Source organism: Merops nubicus, unplaced genomic scaffold (genome assembly GCF_000691845.1).
Source record: "Merops nubicus isolate BGI_N331 unplaced genomic scaffold, ASM69184v1 scaffold3789, whole genome shotgun sequence".
Classification (NCBI taxonomy): Eukaryota; Metazoa; Chordata; class Aves; order Coraciiformes; family Meropidae; genus Merops; species Merops nubicus.
The window spans coordinates 1-23,448 of NW_008628867.1; the positions used below are offsets into that span (position 1 = coordinate 1).

Sequence of the window (23,448 nt, forward strand, 5' to 3'; positions counted from 1 at the left end):
AGTTCCGAGCTGGCTGCACTGAATTCGGTGCCTTTTGGGATTTGTCTGTGGAGCCCTTGGGCGGTGGGGTGGCAGTGGGGTAAATGTTGGTCCTCAGCGCCGGGGGTGATCCTCCCCTCCACAGCTAAAGCCGTTTCCCCGGCCCTCCTCTGGCCCAACCCTCCTCTCATGAGGGTCTGAGAAAATTAGCAAAGAAGGCCTAGAAAGGCATAAGGGGGGGAAAAAAAGGCAAAAGATGTGGAGGAAAGGGCAAAAAGGCATTTCCGACACAGGCCGTCCCTCATGGCTGTTTTATGTAACCCAGCACGTGTCTCTCCACGTTTATTTTGGGGCTTGACATGGGTTATCTGATTGCCAGGCAGAGAGCATCTCCGTTAAATGATGTCAGTCTTCGCCGCACTGGCATTACAGCATCATAAAAAATTACAGAGCTGCTATTTTGGGTAGCAGCTCTCTCCGACTCAGTGAATAAATGCATCTCCGTATGACTCACTCCAGGGATTATTAATAGACACAAAAGCAGAATGCCAAAACCCCCAGAATATCACTCAGTTCCCACACGTAGCTTTCTAGTTTCTCTCAGCAATCACACTCAAGAACTTTTTGTCTCAGAATTAATTTTTTTAAAATGTATATATATATATGCACATATATACAGAAGGAGCAAGTTTTCTATTCAGCTCACCCCTTGAAGGCCTTGGGGGGTGGAAGGAAGGTCTGCAGCCATGGAGGATGCTGCTTGCTCCAGCTCTGCACTTCAGCCCCGCACCCCTCGCTGGGCGAAGCCCTGTTCAGGGCAGCTCCTCCTGCTAAGGGACCCGGGGGGGAGGCTGCTGCTGCTCACAGCCTGACGTGACAGCTCAGGGCTGGGGATTTCGGCAGAAAGCGTCGAGGATGGCAGAGCTCAGGGAGGAAGTGAGTCATCCTGGGAGGGAAGGAATCACGTGCTGCTTCTGGGACCTCTTGGACTGGGTCCAGAGGAGGCCACACAAATGATCTGGGGGCTGGAACCCCTCTGCCGGGAGGGAAAAAAGCTGAGAGGTGGGGGTGTTTAGCCTGGAGAAGAGATGGCTCTGAGGAGACCTTGTGGCCTTCCATTACCTGAAGGAGGCCTACAGAAAGCTGAGGAGGGACTTTTGACAAGGTTTTTGACATAGGAGGGATAATGGTTTCAAACTGGAAGAGAGTCGATTTAGATGAGAAATTAGAAAGAGGTTCCTCACTCTGAGGGTGGCAAGACACTGGCCCAGGTTGCCCAGAGAAGCTGTGGATGCTCCATCACTGGAGGGGTTCAAGACCAGGTTGGATGGGGCCTTGCACAAACAGGTCTTGTGGAGGGTGGGGGGGGTTTGGAACTAGATGACCTTTAAAGTCTCTTCCAGCCCAACCCATGCTATGATTCTTTTGCTGTGTGATAGCCAGTGGACAAATCAGCAGTAGGCAGCATTCCTGGGGTAAAGACAGGGACTGAAGCCTGGAGCTCACCCCACCCCAGAACTGGCTTCTTCATCCAACCAGCTTGTCCATGATTAGTGTGAAAGTCATGGGTGGGATCCTCTGCACGGCCCTGGCCCTGCTGCCAAAGAATGATGTGCCCAAATAGTGTCAGCTTTGAAAATGCAGGCAAACCTTTTAAAAAAATACACTTTAATAAAAAATGGCCACTTTTGCTGGCCTGCTCTGGCCCTGTTCCAGAAGGTCCCTGTCTCTCCTGTGCTGAGGACTCCAGAGCTGGACCCAGCACTGCAGGGGGGTCTCACCAGAGCAGAGGGGCAGAATCACCTCCCTCACCCTGCTGGCCACACTGCTTTGGGATGTAGCCCAGGATGCCCACTGGCTTCTGGGCTGTGAGACCACACTGCTGGGTCATGTCCAGCTTTCCATCTACCAGCACCTCCAAGTCCTTTGCTGCAGGGCTGCTCTCAGTCCAATGATCCCTGGTTTGTACTGATAGTGGGGCAGGTGCAGGACCTGGCACTTGGCCTTGTGGAACTTCATGAGCTTTGCATGGGCCCACTCCTCCAGCCTGTCAAAGTCTCTCTGCTTGTCATGGGGGTAGCTGTTGCTGGATGTATGCTGGCAGTCATGCAGCTTTAGAGGCACTGTTGCCTTTGGAAAATGTTGTTTTGCCTTTGTTTGATTAGAAAAATCAAGCATACAAAGGTAATTAGGTGGGGTATCTGGTTTTGTGGAGTCTGGTGCTCTTCATCAGCGACAGCAGGTGGCAGGGAATGGGGGATGAGCTGCACCACTGCTCCCCACAGGCAGGAGTGACCTGGAGGTTCAGCGTGATTCACCTACGCTGGGGACATGAAGGCACCCAATGAGCCATCAGAGCTCAAGGTTGCTCTCAAGTCAGAAAATAAAGAGGAGATGGCCAACGTGGCAAGACGTGCTGTAAAATGTGAGTAGAAAACACGCATGTTGGACACGAAGGCTACGTGGTGTCACGGGCTGTCACCTGCAGAGCAGCAACACCAACCAAAGCTGCTGGCAGGGCAGAAGCACCCACAGCGACCAGAAACCACTCCCTTTTGTTTACAGCTTTTAAAATTTGTTCCTCAGTGGATGCAGACATCACCCAGCTGGAAGACTCTCCCAAACTGAAGGTCTGCTGTGTCAGCCAAGTCGGTCTGGAGCTGAGTCATCGCCAGCTCCAAAATCAAAGTGGCAGGTAATTATTGTTTTATAGACTTGATAAAACTGAAATAGCTGAGAAGTGAATATTGATGTTCAGTCTAATTTCTGTATGATGGCAATGTCTTTGGAGCTTAACCATGTCTCTCTGGTCCTTCATCTACCCCTTCATTCTTGTCTCGTAACTTGGATTTTAAAGTGCATGTTATGTGCCGTGGACAGTGCCAGTCATCAGCTGGGCTCTTGGACAGCAATGAAAAAGCAAAAAAAACGTAAAATATTTCTTCCTTTCTCTTACAGCCACGGCCACCGTGTCTTGTGGCAGCACCGTGCACAGCCCCACCAGGTGCAGAGGAGGTCAGAGTCCATCCAAGTGCTTATGAGGAGGACGGGATGAGGGTGATGTCGGGCTGAAGAGTTCGCCCCTGCAGCCAGGCTTTGGAAAGCTCTGCAGCTCCTGCTGTGCACGAAGGGACGGCAAGGTGCAGGAAGTCCACCCGGGTTCTGACTGGCCCATCCACGGCCACAAAGTACTCATGGCAGGTGAAGACACAAAGCTGGGCTTCTGGGTCCCAAATGAGAGACTTAATAAAAAAACCCAACAACAACCAACTAACCTCTGACTGAGAGCAAAGGAAGAAATTAATGTTGAGTTTTTAATGGTGTACTTTTGGGGCTAAAGTCCAGTATCAGAGGAAGGTTCACAGGAGCCAGGAAACAGCAGTATTTGTAGTCAGCTAATTAACTGGCTGCTTTGATGAGCCTCTTCAAGGGCATTCTGGCCAAGGTCTGCAGACTGGTTTCTCTGTTATGTCTATTTGCATGTCCTTCATCTCCATCTGCCCGTAGGGTTTCCAGGCTGCTCATCACCCATGATACCATAATGTCTCTGTGCCTCCCAACAGCACCAGGCAAATAAAACACCTGCAGGCATGAGTCCTTCATAGGAAGTCAAAATGGGTCCTGCTCCAGTCAGTCCAGGCGTGTTTTTGAAAAAGATTAAGTCTAGAAAGAGATTTGGAGGAATAATCAGAGGAAAGGGCTTTTGCTGAACATTCCCAGCGAGTCCAAAACATCCTAAAAATCACCAGCCACACCAGCAAAAGCCCAGAGAGCTTCTAATACTCTTCCCAATTCTTCATGGTAAAGATGAAATCTCTGAAAAATTTTTTTTTTTTAGAGAAGCCCAGACTTTGTCAATCTGCACTCTCTAGTGGTTCCTACAGAGCTTAATAAATGTTACCAGCATGGAAAATCTTGCAGTAGCTCAGCAAGTCCATCTAGCCATGCAAGCCTTGACCCTGCAAGGGGGTATTGCCCGTTTTTCCCCAAACAGGACAGGTTGGGTCTTTGATGGTGATAGAGGCAAAAACTAGCATCAGACAGACAATAAATAAGTGGGGTTTTTTCATAGAATCACAGAATTGGTTTGAATTGGTTTGGTTGGAAGGTGTCTTTAAGATCGAGTCCAGCCATTAACCCAGCACTGCCAGGTCACCACTGAACCATGCCCCTCAGCACCACATCTACATGGCTTTTCAGTCCCTCCAGGGATGGGGACACCACCACTGCTCCGTGCAACCTCGGCCAGGGCTTGACAACCCTTTCGGGGAAGATGTTTTTTCCTAACATCCAACCTAAACCTCTCCTGGGGCAACCTGAGGCTTTTTTCCTCTTGTCCTATCACTTGTTCCTTGGGAGAAAAGACCAACCCCCACCTTGCCCCAACTTCCCTTCCGGGGTTTGTAGGGAGCAAGAAGGTCTCCCCTGAGCCTCCTTGTCTCCAGACTAAACATCCCCAGTTCCCTCAGCTGCTCCTCACAAGACTTGGGCTCTAGACCTTTCATCAGGTTTGTTGACTTTCTTTGGATGTGCTCCAGCTCCTCCCCCAGGAGCCCCTCTTCAGGTTGAACACATTCTACAAGCATTGCATCAAACTGTGCCCAAATTGCCCCAAGAGCACCAATGTTTGACCTCGCCAGCCCCAAGCAAGCCCTGCCCATCAGGTGAATGACGATGATGATGTAGCAGTTTGGTCCTGGTCCTGTGCATTGGCTTTGTGCCCGCTCAGGATGGAGCATCCATCCAGGCAGTGCTTGGAGGGATACAGGTTCCTTGGGCTGGTATTTGAGAGGCTTCTACACGCACCAGCCATCGTGCAAGGATAGTGACCATCCCCAGATGGCCACTACCCTTCTGGGCATCTCTTCTGGCTCCCTGGTTCCTCTCCTCACTCTTGTCCAGGGCTAACACTTGGGGCAGGATCTGAGGAGGACAACTGGTCCAGCCTGAAGGGCTTTAGAGGAAAGAAAAACGACATCAAGGGAAGAAGTTTGGTTGCAAAACTGCTTCACCACAATTTTCTCCAAGATCCCAGACCGTGACTTGGAGCTTATTAAAAATAGTCTGTCAGCCTCCTAAAGAGAAGTTTGGCCCCACATCATTTTCTTGGCTTTTCTTCTAAAAGAAACATTGAAAAAAGCATTTACAACTAAGCAAAGCATATCAGACACAAGCAGTTTTCCTGCTCTTCCCACCCTCATCTTTTCCACCCTGCTGAAGATATTTGAGTGGAGTAAAGTAACAAGGTTTGGGTCCAAGGAGAGGCTAAGCTACAGTAATCTGCTTATATTGTTACAGATCTCCAGCCATCACATATATTTAACAAAATCTGCAAGGACTTTGCAAAGGTGGAAGAAAGAATGCAGATTAAAAAGCATCATTCATCTGATCGACCTTGTGGGTCTACTTGTGGCCTGTGAAACTATTTACAAGTTTGGGACATTCCTGTCCATTTCCCAAATGCTGCTTGGCTCCAGTCAGGTCCCTGCACTTGCCCTGGATATGGTTTTTGCAGCAAGTTGCTGCTCAGGGCTTGAGAAGATGGTTATCCTGCTTCAGCCAGCAAAGTCGACAGGTCTTGGTGGCTGAGGTGCAGTAAGAAGGATGTCAACCCAAAGCCTTAAGTGCTCAGAAACCACCTGGTATTTCACAGACTTCAGACATTCAAGACTAGAAACAGGTTTCTGCTCTGTTCTTGTTTCTCTAAGCACAGCTCCTTTAATAGGTGACCAGTGCTGCTCTTTGCTTTTCTATATCCCAAAGAGTTTGAGAGAAGCTCCCTGCCTGGCCAAGAAGCTGAGTCAGCTGAAAATCATCATGATGCTCCTGGGTTCTACCTGACACTGTCATGGTTGCAGGACATGGCATAACCAAAGATTTGCTGGCTGTATGTGAATAGGCAACCCCTCCTATCCCCCTAAAAGAACTTCAATTCTCTTCATGTTTATTGTAGAAGAGTAGAGCAAATCAAAGTCTGTCACCTTCATCCCCGATCCCACAAGCAGCCTGGGGCAGTCCTGGAGCAGGTCAACTCCAAAGACAACCATTAGCACGCTCCAAACCTCCTGCCCATCCTCATGTTGCCACAAGCAGCAGGAGGAGAGTCCACCCACGCATTCACAAACATTGTCATCTAAAGGTCCATCAGTCAGGTTACAATTCATACAGTTGGCTGAAGCATTTGCTGCTGGTCACATTCAGTGCACAGGTAAGATGGGAATGGCTTTTCCTCTCCCACAAAGCTTCCACCAAACTCCATGCCTCTGGTGCCAGCAGCAAGGAAAAAAATATTGAAACTAATAGGTGACTGAAAAGAAACTCCATGCAAAAGAGGTTGGTGGAGCACAAGACCCCGATGTGTCTGTGCCACAGGGTTTGTCTGGGGACACTTACACACACCCGAGACGTTTGGTGTCTACAAAACGAGACCTGTTTCAAAAGGCTGGACCCAGTTCCATCACTCTTGTACGACTTGCAGAAGCTTTATGAAGCACTTTGGAGAGAAGGATTAGCAGGATCAAGCCCCAGGACTCTTTACTAATTAAAATGTTTAAATAATTGAAATGCACAGTCCCTTGACTCTCCTTGGTGTGGCTACCTGCTTGAAAGCTGACATAAATTACAGAAAAAATCATGCACAGGAGGACAGTTAGTGCCTTGAAGAACTCTGAGCAGATCAAATGGCTCCATAGCACTGACGCCAACAGCCCTAAGAAGGATGATGTGATAGGAGGAAGGAGGTGAAACCTCACCTCCAGGGAGGTCAGGATGCTCGGGAACAGCTGTGTGGTCAAGGCAGCTGCCACAATGCAGTGAGGATTTAGGAAAATCAGCAGTTGCTGGAAATTTTTGAGTGTTAACAGGATTAAGATGCACATGGTGAAACCTGCTAGAGAGGACCTCGCCACTGAGCTCTGACAGGGAAAGCTACTGAAGCTGGGTAGTGCTCGAGCTGCCCCAGCCCTGCAACACAGCAACCACTCAACTCAACCTGAATCTGACAGCAGACCAGGGGACTGAGCAGTTTGCAGTGTTCTGAAATAGCTTCCACCTGAAGATGTCAGCTTGATACTGCAGCCTCACAAACGCTGCTGGGAAAGCTGCTCTCACTGGAGCTGCTCTCATCCAGTCCTGCAGGAATAAGAGTGACTCCCAGGTCTCTCTGCCCCACAGCCCCATCCACTGCCTGAAAGCTGAAGGACAACCCAGCACAGGGAAGGAAGCATGAGGAAGTTGCACTTTTTTAAGACATACTGGAGGTATGGCACAGCACTGACAGAGAACAAAATCTTCCAACACAGGCTGTCCAGCCACACTGGGAGAGAATATTGGATGAAATCTTTTTAGTCAATAAATCCCCTAAAATTTTAGAGATTTTCAGAAGTCATAGATAATTGTTGAGGAACTTGATACCCTTTAAAGGGATCTGATTTTCAGAAGATCCAGTAAAAAACGGCCAATATTGAAGGGCTTTGGGCTGAGTGCCCCACTCAAATGTCAGCCACATCAGCAGAAGACACTATTAATGCAATGTCATGGCCTATTGCACACACATCAGAGCAACAAAATCAGTGCAGTACAGAAACCTATGGCCTGACAAAGTTTCTCCATGGGATGCAGTGCAAACCTGGCCCTTGTATAGTGTCAAAGCAGGAAGAAATATCAGCACAGGTAACAACCTCCTTTGAAATAATAAATACAAAAAGTGTCATTTTTTTTTCCTTAGGTTTTTTTTTGTTTGGTTGTTTTTTTTTTACTCATGACAGCATTTGTTAAAAATATTACATCTGCTTTTGAGAAGATAACATCCTCTCCATATAATATGGAAAAATAAACTCTACAGGACACACAACAGACACCTCCAGTTGGTACTGAGCTGCTGTAAGAGGTTTAGCTCCAGACTCACCAATGCGCAAGGCTGGTTTTGCCTTCCTTGTCACCAGACTCTGAAAACATCATGTTGTAGGAATGGTAAAAGACAAGAATACATAAAAACAGTAAAATGTTTATTTTCTTAGAAAAAAAGAGATTCAAAATGATTGTGATCACACTCCCATTCGTGCTCAGCAAAGCCAATACTGCAAGCTTAGTCCTTGATTAAGATACCTATTAAATGAAACTCTTTTTCCTCTTAAAATACAAATTCCTGCTCCTGCATCACTTCCAGTATTTCAGTGATAACATGCTTTTAATGGATAATAGTTTCCCAGCTTCTTCTCAGCAGAGAAACAAGGCCTGCCATGGCAAAAAAACATCCCATCTCCAAAGCTTGAAATCACCAGCATTAATAAGCACTCCGGCCTGAACACGGACTGACAGACAGCTTAAGGGTGTGTCTTAGATGCTCGAATGTTCACTTATGGAAGCTTTGTATGACACTACCTCATCCCATAGAAAACAGGCCAGGAGCCTTGGTAAAATCAACAACGTCTTTTGGATTAACTTTAAGGATTTGCTGCATATCTGGACACAGAAAAAAGTGAGAAGTTGCAACAAGTTTTAACTAGCAGCAACAAAAACAGTTCCTTACGAGTTCTTAGCAATATTCCTCATCTGGTCATTAAGAAACACTGTAACTGAATGGAGCATATAATGTGGAAATGATCTTCTTCTGTTATGTAGTGCTGTTCGCTCTAGAAGACTTCCAAAAGGTCTCGACTGGGTTGTAATCTATTTACACAGTAGTAATATTCCTGGAGCGAGGGGCAGAATTGGCACTATGTGACATCCTCCTCTTCTGAACAGTAATCACGACCCTGCAAGGAGAAGAGCCAGACAGTTTGTAAACGACCACTTGGAGACAGGAATGACATAAATCAAGGGAGCACTTACCAATAGCACTTATCAGTTCTCAGGTTTAAGTTCAGAGCTCAGTAAAAACCTTAAAAATAGGGAGTAGAGTTTGCACAACTCCTCCAACCATTTCTAGACGGTCTGCATGAAACCAGGACAGAAGACCCTTCCCTTTCTGTCTCTGTTAATCTCATAAATTTCATCCCCTGTATTGAATTCCGGGGGGAGTCCAATAAACTGACTTACAAAACTATTTTATGTAAAGATGCACCTTGATGGACACAACCCTGCAGATCTGTTGCAAAAACAATCTCTGCAGCAACAGCAACAAAGCACATCCTCCTCTGAGCAACGCAAATCAGCTGCTGGGAACAAGAATCCCTCATCTGACAGCCTCAGCAGGAGTGCGACGTCAGAGCAAAAGACATCATTGGTATTGGAATTACACTTGTGCAACAGGGGAAAACAGGCTAAGGTGCACAAGCCATGGACTTCTCACAGACCAGTCGTTACATGGTCTGCCCCATCCCCAACACAAGACTTGGAGAAGCAGCCATCTAGATGTTACCCTTGGGAAGGTCTGGAGAAGATATGTCCTGTCCCTCACTAGTTGTTTGATGCAAAGCAGCAAGAAGAGGACCCGACAGGAGCCACTGTCCTTGTTTCTCTACACTGACACAGCTGGAGCTGAGCTCTTCAACACTCGAGCCACCCATGACACCCTGTGTAAAACAAGTGCCTCATGTAGTACTGAAAGTAGTAGGGGCTGTTGTGACAGGACAAGGGCTGATAGTTTGTAAACTCAAAGATGGGAGATTCAGACTGGATAGAAGGAAGAAATTTTTTACACTCAGGGTGGTGAGACCCTGGCCCAGGTTGCCCAGAGAGGTGGTAGGTGCCCCATTCCTGGCAACATTCCAGGTGAGGTTGGATGGGGCTCTGAGCAACCTGCTCTAGTTGCAGATGTCCCTGCTCACTGCAGGGGGTTGGACTAGATGACCTTGAAAGGTCCTTTCCAACCCAAACCACTTTGTGACTCTATGAAAAATCTCAACCTCTGGACTATTTCCCATTGTTCCCATGTGCCTAGTGTATCATCCTTTGCTTGCGTGGAAAATCCCATCAGCCAAGCACAGGACTGGCAAAGAAGAAGAAAAAAAAAAGGCAAAACATGAGACTCTCAGACCTGCTATATTAAAGTGTAAAAGCTCAACAGAAGAAGCTCGAAGCAGAAGAGACCAACTCAGCAGTGGTGAAACAGGTGAAGCTCTGCTCACTCACAGCAGGGGTAACCAGCTGTCCTACAGATCAAAACTGGTCACTGTTCTGTCCAGAAAGGGGAGGGAATGGGGAGAGAAAACTGAAAAAAAAAAAAAAAAAAAAGAAAAGGGAGAGCCATTTCTTAATGCAGCCATCAGTTTATTTGGGATGCATGGCTGGGGTACACACTGGGATCAGAGGCTCCAAAATGTTTCTCCAGCTAAAATCCCACTGATGATTCTGGGACTGCAGAGCTTGCATTGCTGCAGGGTCCACACCCAGGAATGTGTGACACTTTAACAGCTCTCTGTGGCCCAATACTATTAGTAAAAGAGATTTCTCAGTATGTTAGAAAACTCCCCTAAGAGACTAATCAGCCCTTGTTTCAGTTCAGCAATCACTGACCCAGAAAGACAGGAACAGAAACCCATGTTTTTTTAAAGGAAAATATTTGACTCAGAAAGAAGGAATTCCAAAATACTTAGCAGCAAAACCAGAATCCATAGGTTTTCTTTATGTCAGGGACCACAATGCATTTAGACAAAAACCACGAGACTAAGCTGGTGGCAATGAAGGCTTTACCCAATGTGCTTCAGTCCTGTGGAAGTCACCAATAGCAAATGATGACTGAGGTGCAGGCCATTTCCAGGAGACTCACTGACCTGGTTCCTCAGCCTCCTGCTCAAGAGGGAGCCCCATGGCCTATCATTCTTCACTACACACCACACTAGTGGCCATCAGTGCTATTAATGCTCAAACACACCCAAAATACAGAAGAAAGTTGTCTTGTGGTTTTTTCCTCCCATTATCTCCCACCGTTCCTCTGCTTCTAAGTGTGCTTTGTTGCCACAAAGTGCATTTCTTTTCAAAAGGATGCCAAAAAAACCACTTAAAAAGCAACATGCTGGAGAAGTCTTTGCCACAGTGGGGAAACGCCACTCTCACCCACTGCCTGAAGGCTGCCGAGAGCCAGGCTACTGCTGCCAGATGCTCTATTTCCAGCTTCAAGCTGGTGGGGATGGAGACACATCAGTGTCTCAGAGGTGGCCTTCAAGGCCGTGGCCCGTGGTCACCATCAGGCAGGGAGCCACCAGCATCCCAAGTTTCCCACCAGCCTTGTCCCTCCCACAAGCTCATGTGGGCAGCAGCAGCATGGCCAAAAGGGAGAGGAGGAGGAGGAGGAGGAGGAGGAGAAGGGTGAGAACTGCCTGAAATGCCAGGAACACCTCCCTCGCCATCCTGCAGCAAACACACAGCTCTTCCACCCGCCATGGACCTGCAACCCTGACCCAGGCAGCTCACTGAATGCCCCAACCGTGGTCATGCCCAGCGGTAGACGGGTTCTGTGGTGGGTGCAGAGGATGTTGCCTTTCTCTCCTCAGGAGAAGGAAGGGCCGTGCCCACCCTCTCATTGGTGGGATGTGATACAACCTGCGGGACCACCCTGCTCTGGCAGCTTTAGCTTGCTCTGCCCAGGGTGAGGATGGGTTGTGACAGCAGACACCCCGTTTTGCTCATACTCCTGCACCCACCCTGGCTGTCCTACAGCCACTGCCCACGGGCTGTGCTGCAGAGAGTCACACCAACACGCTCAGCATTGAATTCCAGCATGAAAATGGAGCCTGTGGTGTTCAGCCCAACAAGTTCTGAAGCACCCTGGCCCCATTCAGTGGGTTAAGCACATGTCAGTCTTTAAGCACATGGGAAACAGCATTTAAGCCTTGGGGCAGCTCATGTTAAGCAGGTGCTTTAGCATCTTCTGGAAGGAGGGCTTGTGGTAAGTGAGGTCTCCTTAAGCAAACACAGCCTCTTAAAAAGAGCAGGAAGGGGAGAAACCATGGTACAAGGAAACAAAGAAGTTACAATTCCTTTGATTTTTAAACAAAAGCTTTTGTCTAAAGCTTATTTCCTAATTACATTTTTATCAGTAACTACAAGGTCAGTGTTCCTCAGGAAGATCAGAGAAAGAACAAAGCTTCCCTCCCTGCTGCACTGTCCAGCACACAGGGGTTTCTGCCTGGTGCTCCCTGGGCAGAAAGGCAGGACAGTTTCCTATCTATCTCCCCACCAGCAGAGAACGATGGCTTCTTTGGTCCTGCTAAACACCGTGGCCTCAATCCAGCAAAATATTTTAAAATGTGATTTTCTCACCCTTTGGTTGTTTCAGAGCATGTTTGATACATGGTAGAGGAGATGATACCTCGAGTGGCCATATCTGTGATCAGCGAGAGGCCTGCTGTGCTAGAGATGGGGAATTATCCCACTGGGGCCAGGTGAAACCTCACTCGAAACGGTGAGCTAACAGCCTGCAAAGCTGAGAGGGTCTTCTGCAGAAACCACACCAAAATACTGACCTTGTGGCCAGCTTGTCGAGGGAGGGGATTCTGCCCCTCTGCTCTGCTCTGGTGAGATCCCCCTGCAGTGCTGGGTCCAGCTCTGGAGTCCTCAGCACAGGAGAGACAGGGACCTGTTGGAGATGGGCCAGAGGAGGCCACAACAATGATCCAAGGGCTGGAATCCCTCTGCTTCATTGAGGTCTATCTACTTTATTGGGTCCCATTAGGAAGATGGGGACAGACTTTCTAGCAGGGCCTGTTCTGACGGTACAAGGGATGATGGTTTTTAACTGAAGTGGGGAGATTTAGGCTAGATAGAAGGAAGAAATTTTTTTACACTGAGTGTAGACAGACACTGACACAAGTTGCCAAAGAGGTGGTAGATGCCCCATCCCTGGAAACGTTCCAGGTGAGGTTGGATGGGGCTCTGAGCAACCTGCTCTAGTTGCAGATGTCCCTGCTCACTGCAGGGTGATTGGAGTAGGCGGCCTTTAAAACCCACTTCCAATCCAAACCATTCTATGATTCTGTAATGTGAAGCAGCAGTCAGTGAGCTCCATGATGTGGGTAGAGGAGCTCTGGTAGTACCTGAGTGGAGACTGAAGTGATGGTGGTTTTTTTTTGGAGGGAGCAGATTTTTGTCAGGAAGGGAAGGGGGGTAGGAGAGAAGGTGACAAGCCTCTCAAATAAAGCAGCATTGTGGCTGGAAAATGAGGGTGCAGGACTGCTGGCCAAACCCTGTCCTCTGATGCCCAGGGTAGCAGACTCCCACATCCTGAGGGTCAACAGGCACAAAGCATGTGGCTAATAACAGAATATATGAGCCATCTTTTATTCGCCCTTGATAGCAGGGGCTACTAATTAAATTGTAATGATTCATCAACGATGTGGATGAAAGAATGGAGTGTACCCTCCTCATGTTTCCTGATGATAAAAAGCTGGGAGGAGTGCCTGGCACACCAGAGCTGTGCTGCCATTCAGTGAGATCTGGACAGGCTGGAGGAGCTGGCCAGAAGGGGAACTTCAACAAAGTTCAATAAGGGCAAGTGCAGGGTCCTGCCCTTGAGCAAACCCCTGCACCAGTAGGGGCTCACTTGCTGGAAAGCAGCTCACAGAGAAGCACCTGGGAGTCCTGGTGAAAAAGTTCACCATGAGCCAGCTAAGTCCCTTATAGCCAAGATGGCAAATGAGATCCTGGGATGGTGGTTCTCCTCCCCATCTGCTCTGCCCTATTCAGGACACATCTGGACTATTGAGTCTGGTTATGGGCTCCCCAGTTCAAGGGAGACAGGGAACTACTGGAGAAAGTCCAGTGGAGGCTGTGAAGATGCTGAAGGGACTGGAGCATCTCTCTGTTGAGGAAATGCTGAGAGCCCTGGGGCTGTTCAGCCTGGAGAAGAGGAGCATGAGAGGGGATATTTCAGCCTGGAGAAGAGGAGACTGAGAGGGGATCTCCTCAATGCTTCTCAAGATCTAAGGGTCAAGAGGATGGGACCAGACTCTTTTCAGTGGTTCCCAGTGACAGGACAAGGGGCAATGGGCACAGACTGGAACACAGGGGGTTCCATCTGAACAGGAGGAAAAAAAATTCATTCTTGTGAGGGTGCCAGAGCCCTGGAACAGGCTGCCCAGAGAGGTTGTGGAGTCTCCTCTGGAGAGGCTATAGCGGTGGGGTTGGCTGAGATGATCTCCAGAGGTCCCTTCCAATCCCCACCATGCTGGGATTCTGTGATTGAGAGTGTAAATGAACTACATGGAGGAAGATGAGGACGGGAATGAGAGCATTCAAACCCAGGTAATTCCCAAGAAATCGTGTCTTCCTCCCCTGCAGTTTCAAAATCCAACTTTCAACTTTTGTAGATAACCACGAAGCAGCTTTAACACAAGTGTGTGAATTGGAAGTAGCTAAAAACAAGCTTACACTCCCTTCCTTCTGCTTGTACCCAAACCAGAAGGGCTCATTCCCTTGCTCTCTCCCTTCGCTGCAGCTAGAAACCACGTCCATCCTGATGCCCCTACCACCTTTTAGAGGAAAAAAGAAAAAAACATAAACCCAGGAAAAGCCCTTTTTGCCATTGTTGCGGGTGACAGGCAAAGACCTGTCCCCCAGGCAAGCCCCCCAGACGCCCCAAATGCAGAAGCCTTCCCGGCTCAATGGCCTTTTGTGCGGCCGGGTCTGGGACGCTCCTCCCGCCGTGGCTCTGCGGCTTGGCAGCGGCAGCTCGCCCCGCGCCTGGCGAGGAGAGGAGGGAGAGGAGGTCGGCCGGCCCGGGAGAGGGAAATGAGCTGCACCAAGCAGCCCTTTCTTCTGCGGTGGCTGAAAGAGCCCGTGGGACACAGTGGGGCCTTTGAGAGGAGGTGGCCGGCGCTGGGAAACGCTCGCCTGGCTCCGCGGTGGGAACCCTTTTCATCCAGCTGGTTTTGTTTACAGTGCTTGCAGAAGGGATGGGAAGAAAATGCCGGGAGGCAGAACTAAATAATTGTATACTGTGCTAATTTTTGTCCGTTCCTTACTTTGTTAGAGAAAAACCAAGACAGTCATTAAGAGCAATCCACTTTGCTAATGAGTTTTAGCCTAATCATTCTGCCCTTGCATACGTTTTGGTTAGCAACCGCCCCCCTATCTCTAGCAGTGCTCTAAGCCCGACACAAGGAGCTGCATTGTGTCCTCCCCCCGTGCTGCACGCTCAGTTTTACTAATGAGGGGATGGAGCGAGTTGCTGCCGGGCACCTCTGCCATGGCCTCCAACCCCACAGGGGCAGGATCCAGCTCAGCTCCCAGCGGCCAGGTGTGTGGATCGGTGGAGAGACCTCTGCAAGCCCACCCCAACATCAGCGCTCGTGTGCAAGGTATCTCTTGAACCCAGAGTGACAGCTCCTGCAGCAGCAGAAGCGCGATGCCCCGAGCTTGAGTTATCCACTGGCTGCACGGGAGTTCGTAGCAAGACATTTTCACATGCTATGACATTTTTAATCTCATTTTTTCCTGTGAGTATGTTTGCAGTGTGATTATTTTTTATAAACCACTGTAGGGATGTAGGAAACAACATATGATGATGGGACCAGTGACGATTTCCGCTGGTACAGCTTACCTGAGCTGTTTGTTTTTTTAATTTAAGCCACAAAGCCAGAGATACTTCTCTCCTGAGGGTACAATCCCTAGACATAATCCTAGAAATTGCTTGTCAACTGTTAAATTACACCTCACCCTTGGTAGTTTTTCCTACAGCGAGACAGCTGCCTGCACACTGTGGCACAGCCTACAGCAGTAATATCTCCTTGAAGTAGATAATTTCTGATGATTGTGTTACTACTCTGTACACAGGATTCAGACAGCAGTCATTTTTCAGACCATTTTCCATGATAGCCATCATCAAAATGTTTTCACTAGCAAGTACTAAAATGGGGTAAATTTCCCACATTCCAACATTTTATACATCACAGCTTATAATTTTGCTTTTATTTCATATTTTCATGGAAGCCTTGGTGGGACAAGGCCACCTCAAATCTGTGAACTTGAGCCTGTGCCCAACATTAACTCTCTGCCCTGAGCCATCCTGTTCAATTAATGAGATTTCTTCATATGGGGTAAGGTGAAGTTTGCCAAAACCAGCACAGTGTGGTCCTGCACAATCAGGGTCCAAATAAAATTTAGATGTAGGGTAAGGAAAAAAAAAGAGACTGGAAAAGTTTTTGTAGAATCATAGAATTGCTTAGGTTGGAAAAGATGTTCAAGACTGCCTATAACCATTAATCTAGCTCTACTAAGTCCACTGCTAAACCATGTCCCTGAGTGAAAATATGGTACTTAAAAACCAGATCTGTCACACCATGACAGATGCAGTGACTCTTCCTGTCCCAGCTCGGCTGGTGAGGTCCATTTCTCTTCTTCTGGGTGTCACACAACAGATCTTGGATTTCTCCAGCGGCTGCTGCTTTGGAGGGATGTGTCAGTCACTCTTGGTTTCCTTCTCAGGTTTCTGAAGTCGGATTTCTGCCTTGATTTCTCAGCTCAGGCAAATCACTTGCACCTCTGACCCATGCCTTTCTCATCTACTCTAGGGGAGCTCTCTCCTTGTGGTTATTTGCTGCTATTACCTTTTGCTCATCTTGTGTTGGAATATATTTATATGACTTTAGGCAAGCACACTTTTCAAAAAATGGTGATAATGCTGTCAGTAGGTGTGCTGCCTGTCTCTGCTCCCTTTTCTTCCCAAGCTCTTCTTATGCATGTGCCTTTTTGCTCCCAAAAGCAAAGCCCATGACTCAACTCACAGTAGCTTTAGCAAGTGTGAAACCCCAAGAGGACTTGTTGCAGCTGCTGGCAGATGTTGAGAGCATTTCTGAGCCAGCTTTCCCCACAGCTCTCAGGCTCCATGTTCCTCATAGGTGCCTTGGTCTTTCTTGTTCCTCTTCTCTCCTGGTGTGGTGTACACCCAGCCTTGGTGAAGCTGAAGCTGTGCCCATCCTCTGCCACTACACCAGCATCCTATTATCTGAAAACCATCCTCCTGCACTGGGATTAGTTAACCTTTTACTGTCTGGTTTCTATTTGTCTGGATGCATGTTGCTACACCATGGAAACACCATCACAAGTGCTCCATGGTCAGTCATATGTATGACACATAACTACTGTATCGTGTGCTGTCAGCTGCTTAAATTCACCCAGCTACTCCCAGCCTCCCACATTACTTTATAACTTTGGCTTCTCATTGGATTTGGGTGGGTTTTTAGCTCAAATTCTGATGCCTCTGAAATGACTGGATTGACTTTAGCAGAACCAACACATAACCCTACATGTGAGGCTTGACTTTTACATTCCCAGTCAGCCCTACCTCAGCATTCAGCGCTGAGCCCATGTTCCTACATTTCTGCCTTCCAACAAACCCTATGAATTGAATTACCATAATCACATGCAGCTCCATACATGCAAGTTCAGCTCTAGCTGTCGGAGCAAGGCCAGACACTCACACAAGAGACAGGAACAGATGTCTCCCTCTGAATGCCTCACAGTGTTTTGACACTCAGTTTTGGTAGACAGAAGCTCCATCCATTGGGGTTGACATTCTGGTTTTTACCTTTGGGTGGCATTTGCAGCAGGCAGTTTCAGCTTCGTAGAGGCAGCCAGGAATGTGGGTGCGTGCTGGGTACCGACAGGAACTAGACTTTCAAAGAAATTCTCCAGACCATTTCATTAAGGCTTTTTTTGATCTCCAGGGTTCATAAACACTTCATATTTTCAGTTGCTAAACCATCAGTCTGTGTTCTTTTCATTTTACGCTTTGATTGCAGAAATTTTATTTTAGCTGACGTTCCTGTCCATTTAATCGTTCTGCCGAGTCCAAAACGCTCATTTAATTTTCCTCTCTAATTTGCAGCACACATATTAAGAGTTGTTACTCATTTGTATTAGGTGACCTAACACCCCTCAGGATTTCAGCAGAAGTTGAGGGATGTTTTGGTTCTGAGTGTGGAGTTTCTGTGGACGTAGCCCGTGGAGTCAGTGAGGGACAGGGTGTCTCCATTACAAATACAACGCTACTCATGGCCACAGTTACCATGTGAACATTACAACACGTTTTGGGACCTTGTCAACCATAAGCAACCCCCCCTCCCTGGCCTTCTGCAAACTATTTCAGCTGTAACTAGTGAGCTGCTCAATGATACTGTTCTTTTAATTGTTCAACTGCTGTCTTCCATTTCCCTGGAGAAGGGATTCAAAATGCTATTCAGGGATCACACAAAACCCTTCGTATTTTCCAGTATTTTTGGCACTTGTGGCCAGACACCTAGAAAAAGAATGTATTAATTATTAATTAAAATCCCCAAAACTTCTTTTAGGAAGACTATTTCCTCAGGCATGGAAGGTCCCCAGAGAAAGCAAATCCCAATTTCAGCTCCACATTAAGTCCTGCCAACCCCATCAAATGTCGGCAGCTTGAAATGCATTGCAGCCGTCTTTCTCTCTTTGCAGATAAAACTGTGTATTTCCTCTGAAGAGGCAATCTCCTGATCTAGAAGATAAATTTGTACAAGAGCCCTGTAGAACACCTGCAAGCATCTGAGAGCATGGTCCAAACAGTGGAGAGACACGGTCAGCTGCTTCACAATGCGGCAGCTGGTGAACGAGTGGTATTACTGTTCTGAAACAAATCTCAAAACCAAAAACTAACCTCAATTCCTAAAGAGATAGAGCCATCAGATGGTCTGGCATGTAGACAAGATAGATCTTTGGAAAACCGATTTCACCAGAGATTCTGTTTGACATTACAGAAGGTGATGATGTCCAGGAAAAGCATCTAAATATTCATAGGGTGAATGCACTTATTCAAAGGAGATGTAGCTATATTATAGATATGTGGAAATTCTACTTCTAAATGCATATAGGTTAATGTAAATTGTGAAATACTGGTAAAGAAATACTCCTCAGGAATCTACAAACTCCTCCCCACTTCTGCTCTTCCCCTTTATCTAACTTCTTGCTTTCAAGAAACATTTTTTTTTTTTTTTAGACTAGTGTAACAGATTTGTTGCTTGGGACAAATAGGAGATTCACCTGCTGTAGCATGCAACTCCTAAGACCAGGAGTGGTGCCAAAAATGGCAGAAATTCAGAGTCATCCAAATAAAACTTTGCCTCCTACTCTGCAAATCAACACTACAACTGGAAGGACAATTTTTTTTTTCCAATTGGGGAATATTTAATATCAAGTATGAAGTAAGATAATATCAAGTATTAAATAAAATATACCACTCCAACATACGAAGTGTAAAGAATCGGAATCGTTCAGGTTGGAAAAGATCATTGAGTCCAGCTGTTAACCCAGCACTGCCAGGGCACTACTAAATAATGTCCCTCAGCACCACATCTACATGGCTTTGAATGCCCTCCAGGGATGGGGACTCCACCATTGCCCTGGGCAGCCTGGACCAGGCCTTGACAACCCTTTTGAGAGAGACGTTTTTCCTCCTGTCTACCCTGCCCCTTCTCTGGTGCAACTCCAGGCCATTTCCTCTTGGCCTATCTTGTTCCCTGGGAGAAGAGACTGACCCGCACCTCACTCCAATCTCCTTCCAGGGAGTTGTCAAGAGGTCTCCCCTAAGCCTCCTTTCTTCCAGGCTAAAGAGCCCCAGTTCCCTCAGCTGCTCTTCACAAGACTTGTGCTCTAGACCCTTCACCAGCTTCATTGCCCTTCTTTGGACATGCCCCAGCACCCCAATGTCCTTCTTGTAGCGAGGGGCCCAGAGTATATTGGTGAGTGAACATCAGCTCAAGTTATAAGCAAAGGCTGAGATCTGACTTGATCCAAACAGCCCATTTAAGTCCTAAGGTCTCAGTTTCCCATCTACATTGTGGTACAATCATTCACTACTATCTCACACAGATGCTGGGATACTCATTTAAAAGAATTGTGAAACACATGAAAGCTGCTATCAAAATAATGAGCTACTATTCACCCACTTCTTCAAAACACCTCCAGCATCATTATTTTACTCGGCGTTCCTCTAGTTATCCATACATACAGCCACACTATTCATAACACTTGGAGTCAGCAGCTAATTTGAAGAGATTCAGCAAGAAATAAGAAGGGTCTCTCAGACACTACTGGCATTAAGATTCCAGTTGGCTCCCACAGAGATTAAACGAAAAATCTAGTCATGAAGAGCATAAAGTCTCACTTTGCTCTTCTGCTTTATCCAGTAGTCCATGCATATCCTGAATGTTTGTGTTAATCTGCCAATCATTCTAGCCTGGTGATGATTCCACAAAACAAAGCTGTCTTTTCAGTGCCTCCTGCAACTTCTTTACCTTTTTGGTCAGCTTTGCACTTGAACTATCTAACCAATGAGTGGTAAGGGGAAATCTTGGACCAGAGTCCCTTTAAGTACTGGAGAACATGAACTGCTGCAACAGGCAGCGTCTGGTTGTCTTCCCCACCGAGCCAGGAAAACTGCCTACCCACCCCCTGAGGTTTTCTTCTTTGTCTCTTACCTTTTCGATTTTTTCATCAAGCATTCTGAAGAATTCTTGTTGGCTTTCAGAGATGTGCATGCTGAAAGGCAAAGGGAGAGCGTCAGTACCAACAGGGTCCCTTCCATTTTAACGCACTGATGCTGCAGCCCAGGGCTGCTGAGGGACTCTGCTGTCAGCTTTCACCACTGTGAAATATAAATCACTTTACACTTTCATCTACAACGGCAATTATTTTTTTTTTTGGCTTATCCACAGAAAAATTACTGCATTTAGTTCTGTAGCATGCTACACCTGGGATGGTAACTAGGGCCCACATGCATCCAGAGGAGACTATTCTCTTTTCCATGCAGACTGCAGAAACTTAATAGCCACTACCTTTCCTTGGGCCACTGAGAGCCCCCTCTGTGTCGAGACAGAATGTTTTTCAAGACTGCCAACCTCATCACCACAAAATGAGATGCCTACAATGGGAGGTTAAAGCCTCGTGCCAGAAGATCTGCCTGCTCTGCTCCAGCTAGGCCCTGCACTCCACACCCAGGATCATCTACAAGCACTGGCTGGTCCTTCCCTCCCAGATGGGTGGTCCTTACTGCTCCCTCCACAGACCCAGCAGAATATTCACTCCAATTAATTCTACAGAACCAAGAGGCTCAGGGTTTACTGATACAATTTTGCATTAGTGAAGAAAGCTGGAAAATACTATTATTTGTTGTCTGCAAAATGCTGGTGGTGGCACAAGACATCGGGCCCTTCCCCAAGTGGGACCTGCAAGCTAAAAATACAGGAAGGTCAGACACAAAGGAAAGGACAAGGAGACAAAGATGAGGATGCGTGGCAGGTGGCATTTGTGATGTGGCTGCTTTATTTATGCTAGGGAGTGGCAAGAGCCTCCTGCCTGAAATAAGGATATCCCTCTGGGAAAGTGAAGTTGGAGCATCCTCCAGACTAATAGCAGGGAGGAGCACCCAGGCCCGTAAGAGGCTGGAGACAAATGCCAGTGACTCAATGTAAGACACAGAAAGATGAGAAAAAGGCAAGATAGGAGATTGGTGCCAGTGTCAACAGCAATGCCAGATGGTTAGAAGACGTCTCTCAGACATTTTCTCCAACTGTAAAAGCTGGTCTGGCTTGCTGAATTCTCACCCCAGTTCCCTATTCCTCAGTATGATCTTCTCAGCTGTAAAGAGTTAATACTTTTCCCAAGTGCCCAACAACACACTGCACTTCCCTACACAGCTCAGCATTCACACTTGCTATCAGGATGAACGCATACAATGACTTGCTTATGCTGGGCATAAATGAAGGCTCAGTTCAGAAGAGTCATTAAAACCTAAAGCTGGTAATTCAGGAGAGGACACAATTCACCTTTCAGTGGCTGTGGGAGATTAGACAGGGAGAACCTGCCCCTCAGGTTCCCACCTCCAGCTGAGATGGGGTAAGGAAGTTTGTTGGGGGAAGCTGACCCTGTCACCTGCATATTCAGGTGTCTTGGAGAGGGGCTTTAGGGCAGCACAGCCCTTTCTGTGCAGTAAGCACTAGAAAGACCTTCTTGCCTTTGCAACACCAGAGACCCAGTTTCTAATAAAATGGGATGACAGTGTAGGGACTAGCCCCAACCATTATTTATAAGGAAACTAAATGAAGAGGGAAAAAAATGGATTACTGTCTTTGCCATACATACGGCAAGTCTCACAGGAGGTCCTAAAGCCCTTGCAGGCCATCATCTTCAGCAAAGTTTGGCTGGGCAGTAAAATTGCCCTATGATTTAGAGATGCAACACACACACACATGCTGACACTGTGTATTTTTGAGGAGCCGTGTAAAATTGTGAAATCCCCGGCAGGGTGAGGAACTGACAGAGGTAATGAATGGCTGGAAGAGTCAAAAAGCATATCAGAAGGCATGAGAATGCATTTTTAGATGTTTTATGGCAGGCCAATGAAACACATTTTGCCAAAATATGGGATCTTTATCCCCAGCATCAACGTAGACTGGGGGGTGATGGGATTCAGAGCAGGCTTGTGGAGGACAACTCTGGCATACAGGTGATAAATTAGACACAACCCAGCAATGTGCCCTCACAGCCCAGAAGCCAGTTGTGCCCAGAAGCACAGGAGAGACAGGGACCTGCTGGAATGGGGCCAGAGGAGGCCACAAAAATGACTGGAGGCTGAAAACGCTCTGCTGTGAGGCCAGGCTGAGAGAGTTTGGGTTGTTCAGCCTGGGGAAGACAAGGCTCCAGGGACACCTTTCAGTACTTAAATGGAGGGGCTACAAGAAAGATGGGAACTGTCTTTTTAGCAGGGCCTGAATGGGTCTCTCAGCAACCAGATCTAGTGGAAGGCACCACTGCCCATGGTAGGGGCATGGAACTAGGTGATTTTTTAAGGTCCCTTCCAACCCAAACCATCCTGTGATTCTGTGATTTAGCAGGATAAAAATGGTATGAAATACTACTTCTTTCATTTTATGTTTCAGGCTGCCATTCCTCCACGAGTTATGAACATATCTGAGTGTACCTGAAGGGGCATACTCTGGTTAGAGTTGTCAGCAGAGTGAGTTTTCAGAATGAGCAAACACAGTACAAGTGCCTGAGAGGCTGGGGGAGGGATGAAGTCCCATGAAGGTATGGCAGGTACTAGGATCCAGTGTAAAGAGGAAGGACCAGTTCCTTGGTCTCTGTCAAAGGCCCCCATAAATTTACTGCTGGCTCCCTATGTATGCTATTTTTAAAGTCCAGGGCTTTAGACATAAAAATATAAAACCTCTTACAAAAGAGAGGGATTTATCTTACTTTTACAGCTGACATATTAAAACTTTCTCCACTGTAAATGAGCATATAATTTGGTACATAATCCTTGTTTGGTCTTGAAATAACACCTGTTCTACAAGAACAGTTCTACAATATGCATCTAGCAATTTATCTGTTCCTTTCTTCTATTTTAGCTGAACAGTCCTTTTCCACCCAATGCCACTCCCTGCAGTCAGAATGTCACGGTTTTCAGATTATAAACCTTAAAAAAAACACAACTGCACATGATCACAGGTATTTGCTGACTTGGTGATTAGCAACTCAAACACATGTAGCCACTTCATAAACAGAAAT

General features: G+C 47.2%; 1 protein-coding gene across 1 annotated transcript in view; it reads right to left on the reverse strand.

The window, feature by feature from the left end:
• Positions 1-7,964: 7,964 nt before the first annotated feature.
• The window catches only part of LOC103779164 (chromosome unknown open reading frame, human C1orf21), a 75,930-nt gene continuing 60,446 nt past the window's right edge, over positions 7,965-23,448 (reverse strand). Inside the window, exons 5-6 of the mRNA XM_008946784.1 lie at positions 20,361-20,421; positions 7,965-8,735 (exon numbers count right to left, since the gene is read on the reverse strand). Of these exons, the coding sequence (XP_008945032.1) occupies positions 8,697-8,735; positions 20,361-20,421 (100 nt within the window). The 3' untranslated portion in view covers positions 7,965-8,696. The remainder of the gene's footprint in view (positions 8,736-20,360; positions 20,422-23,448) is intronic.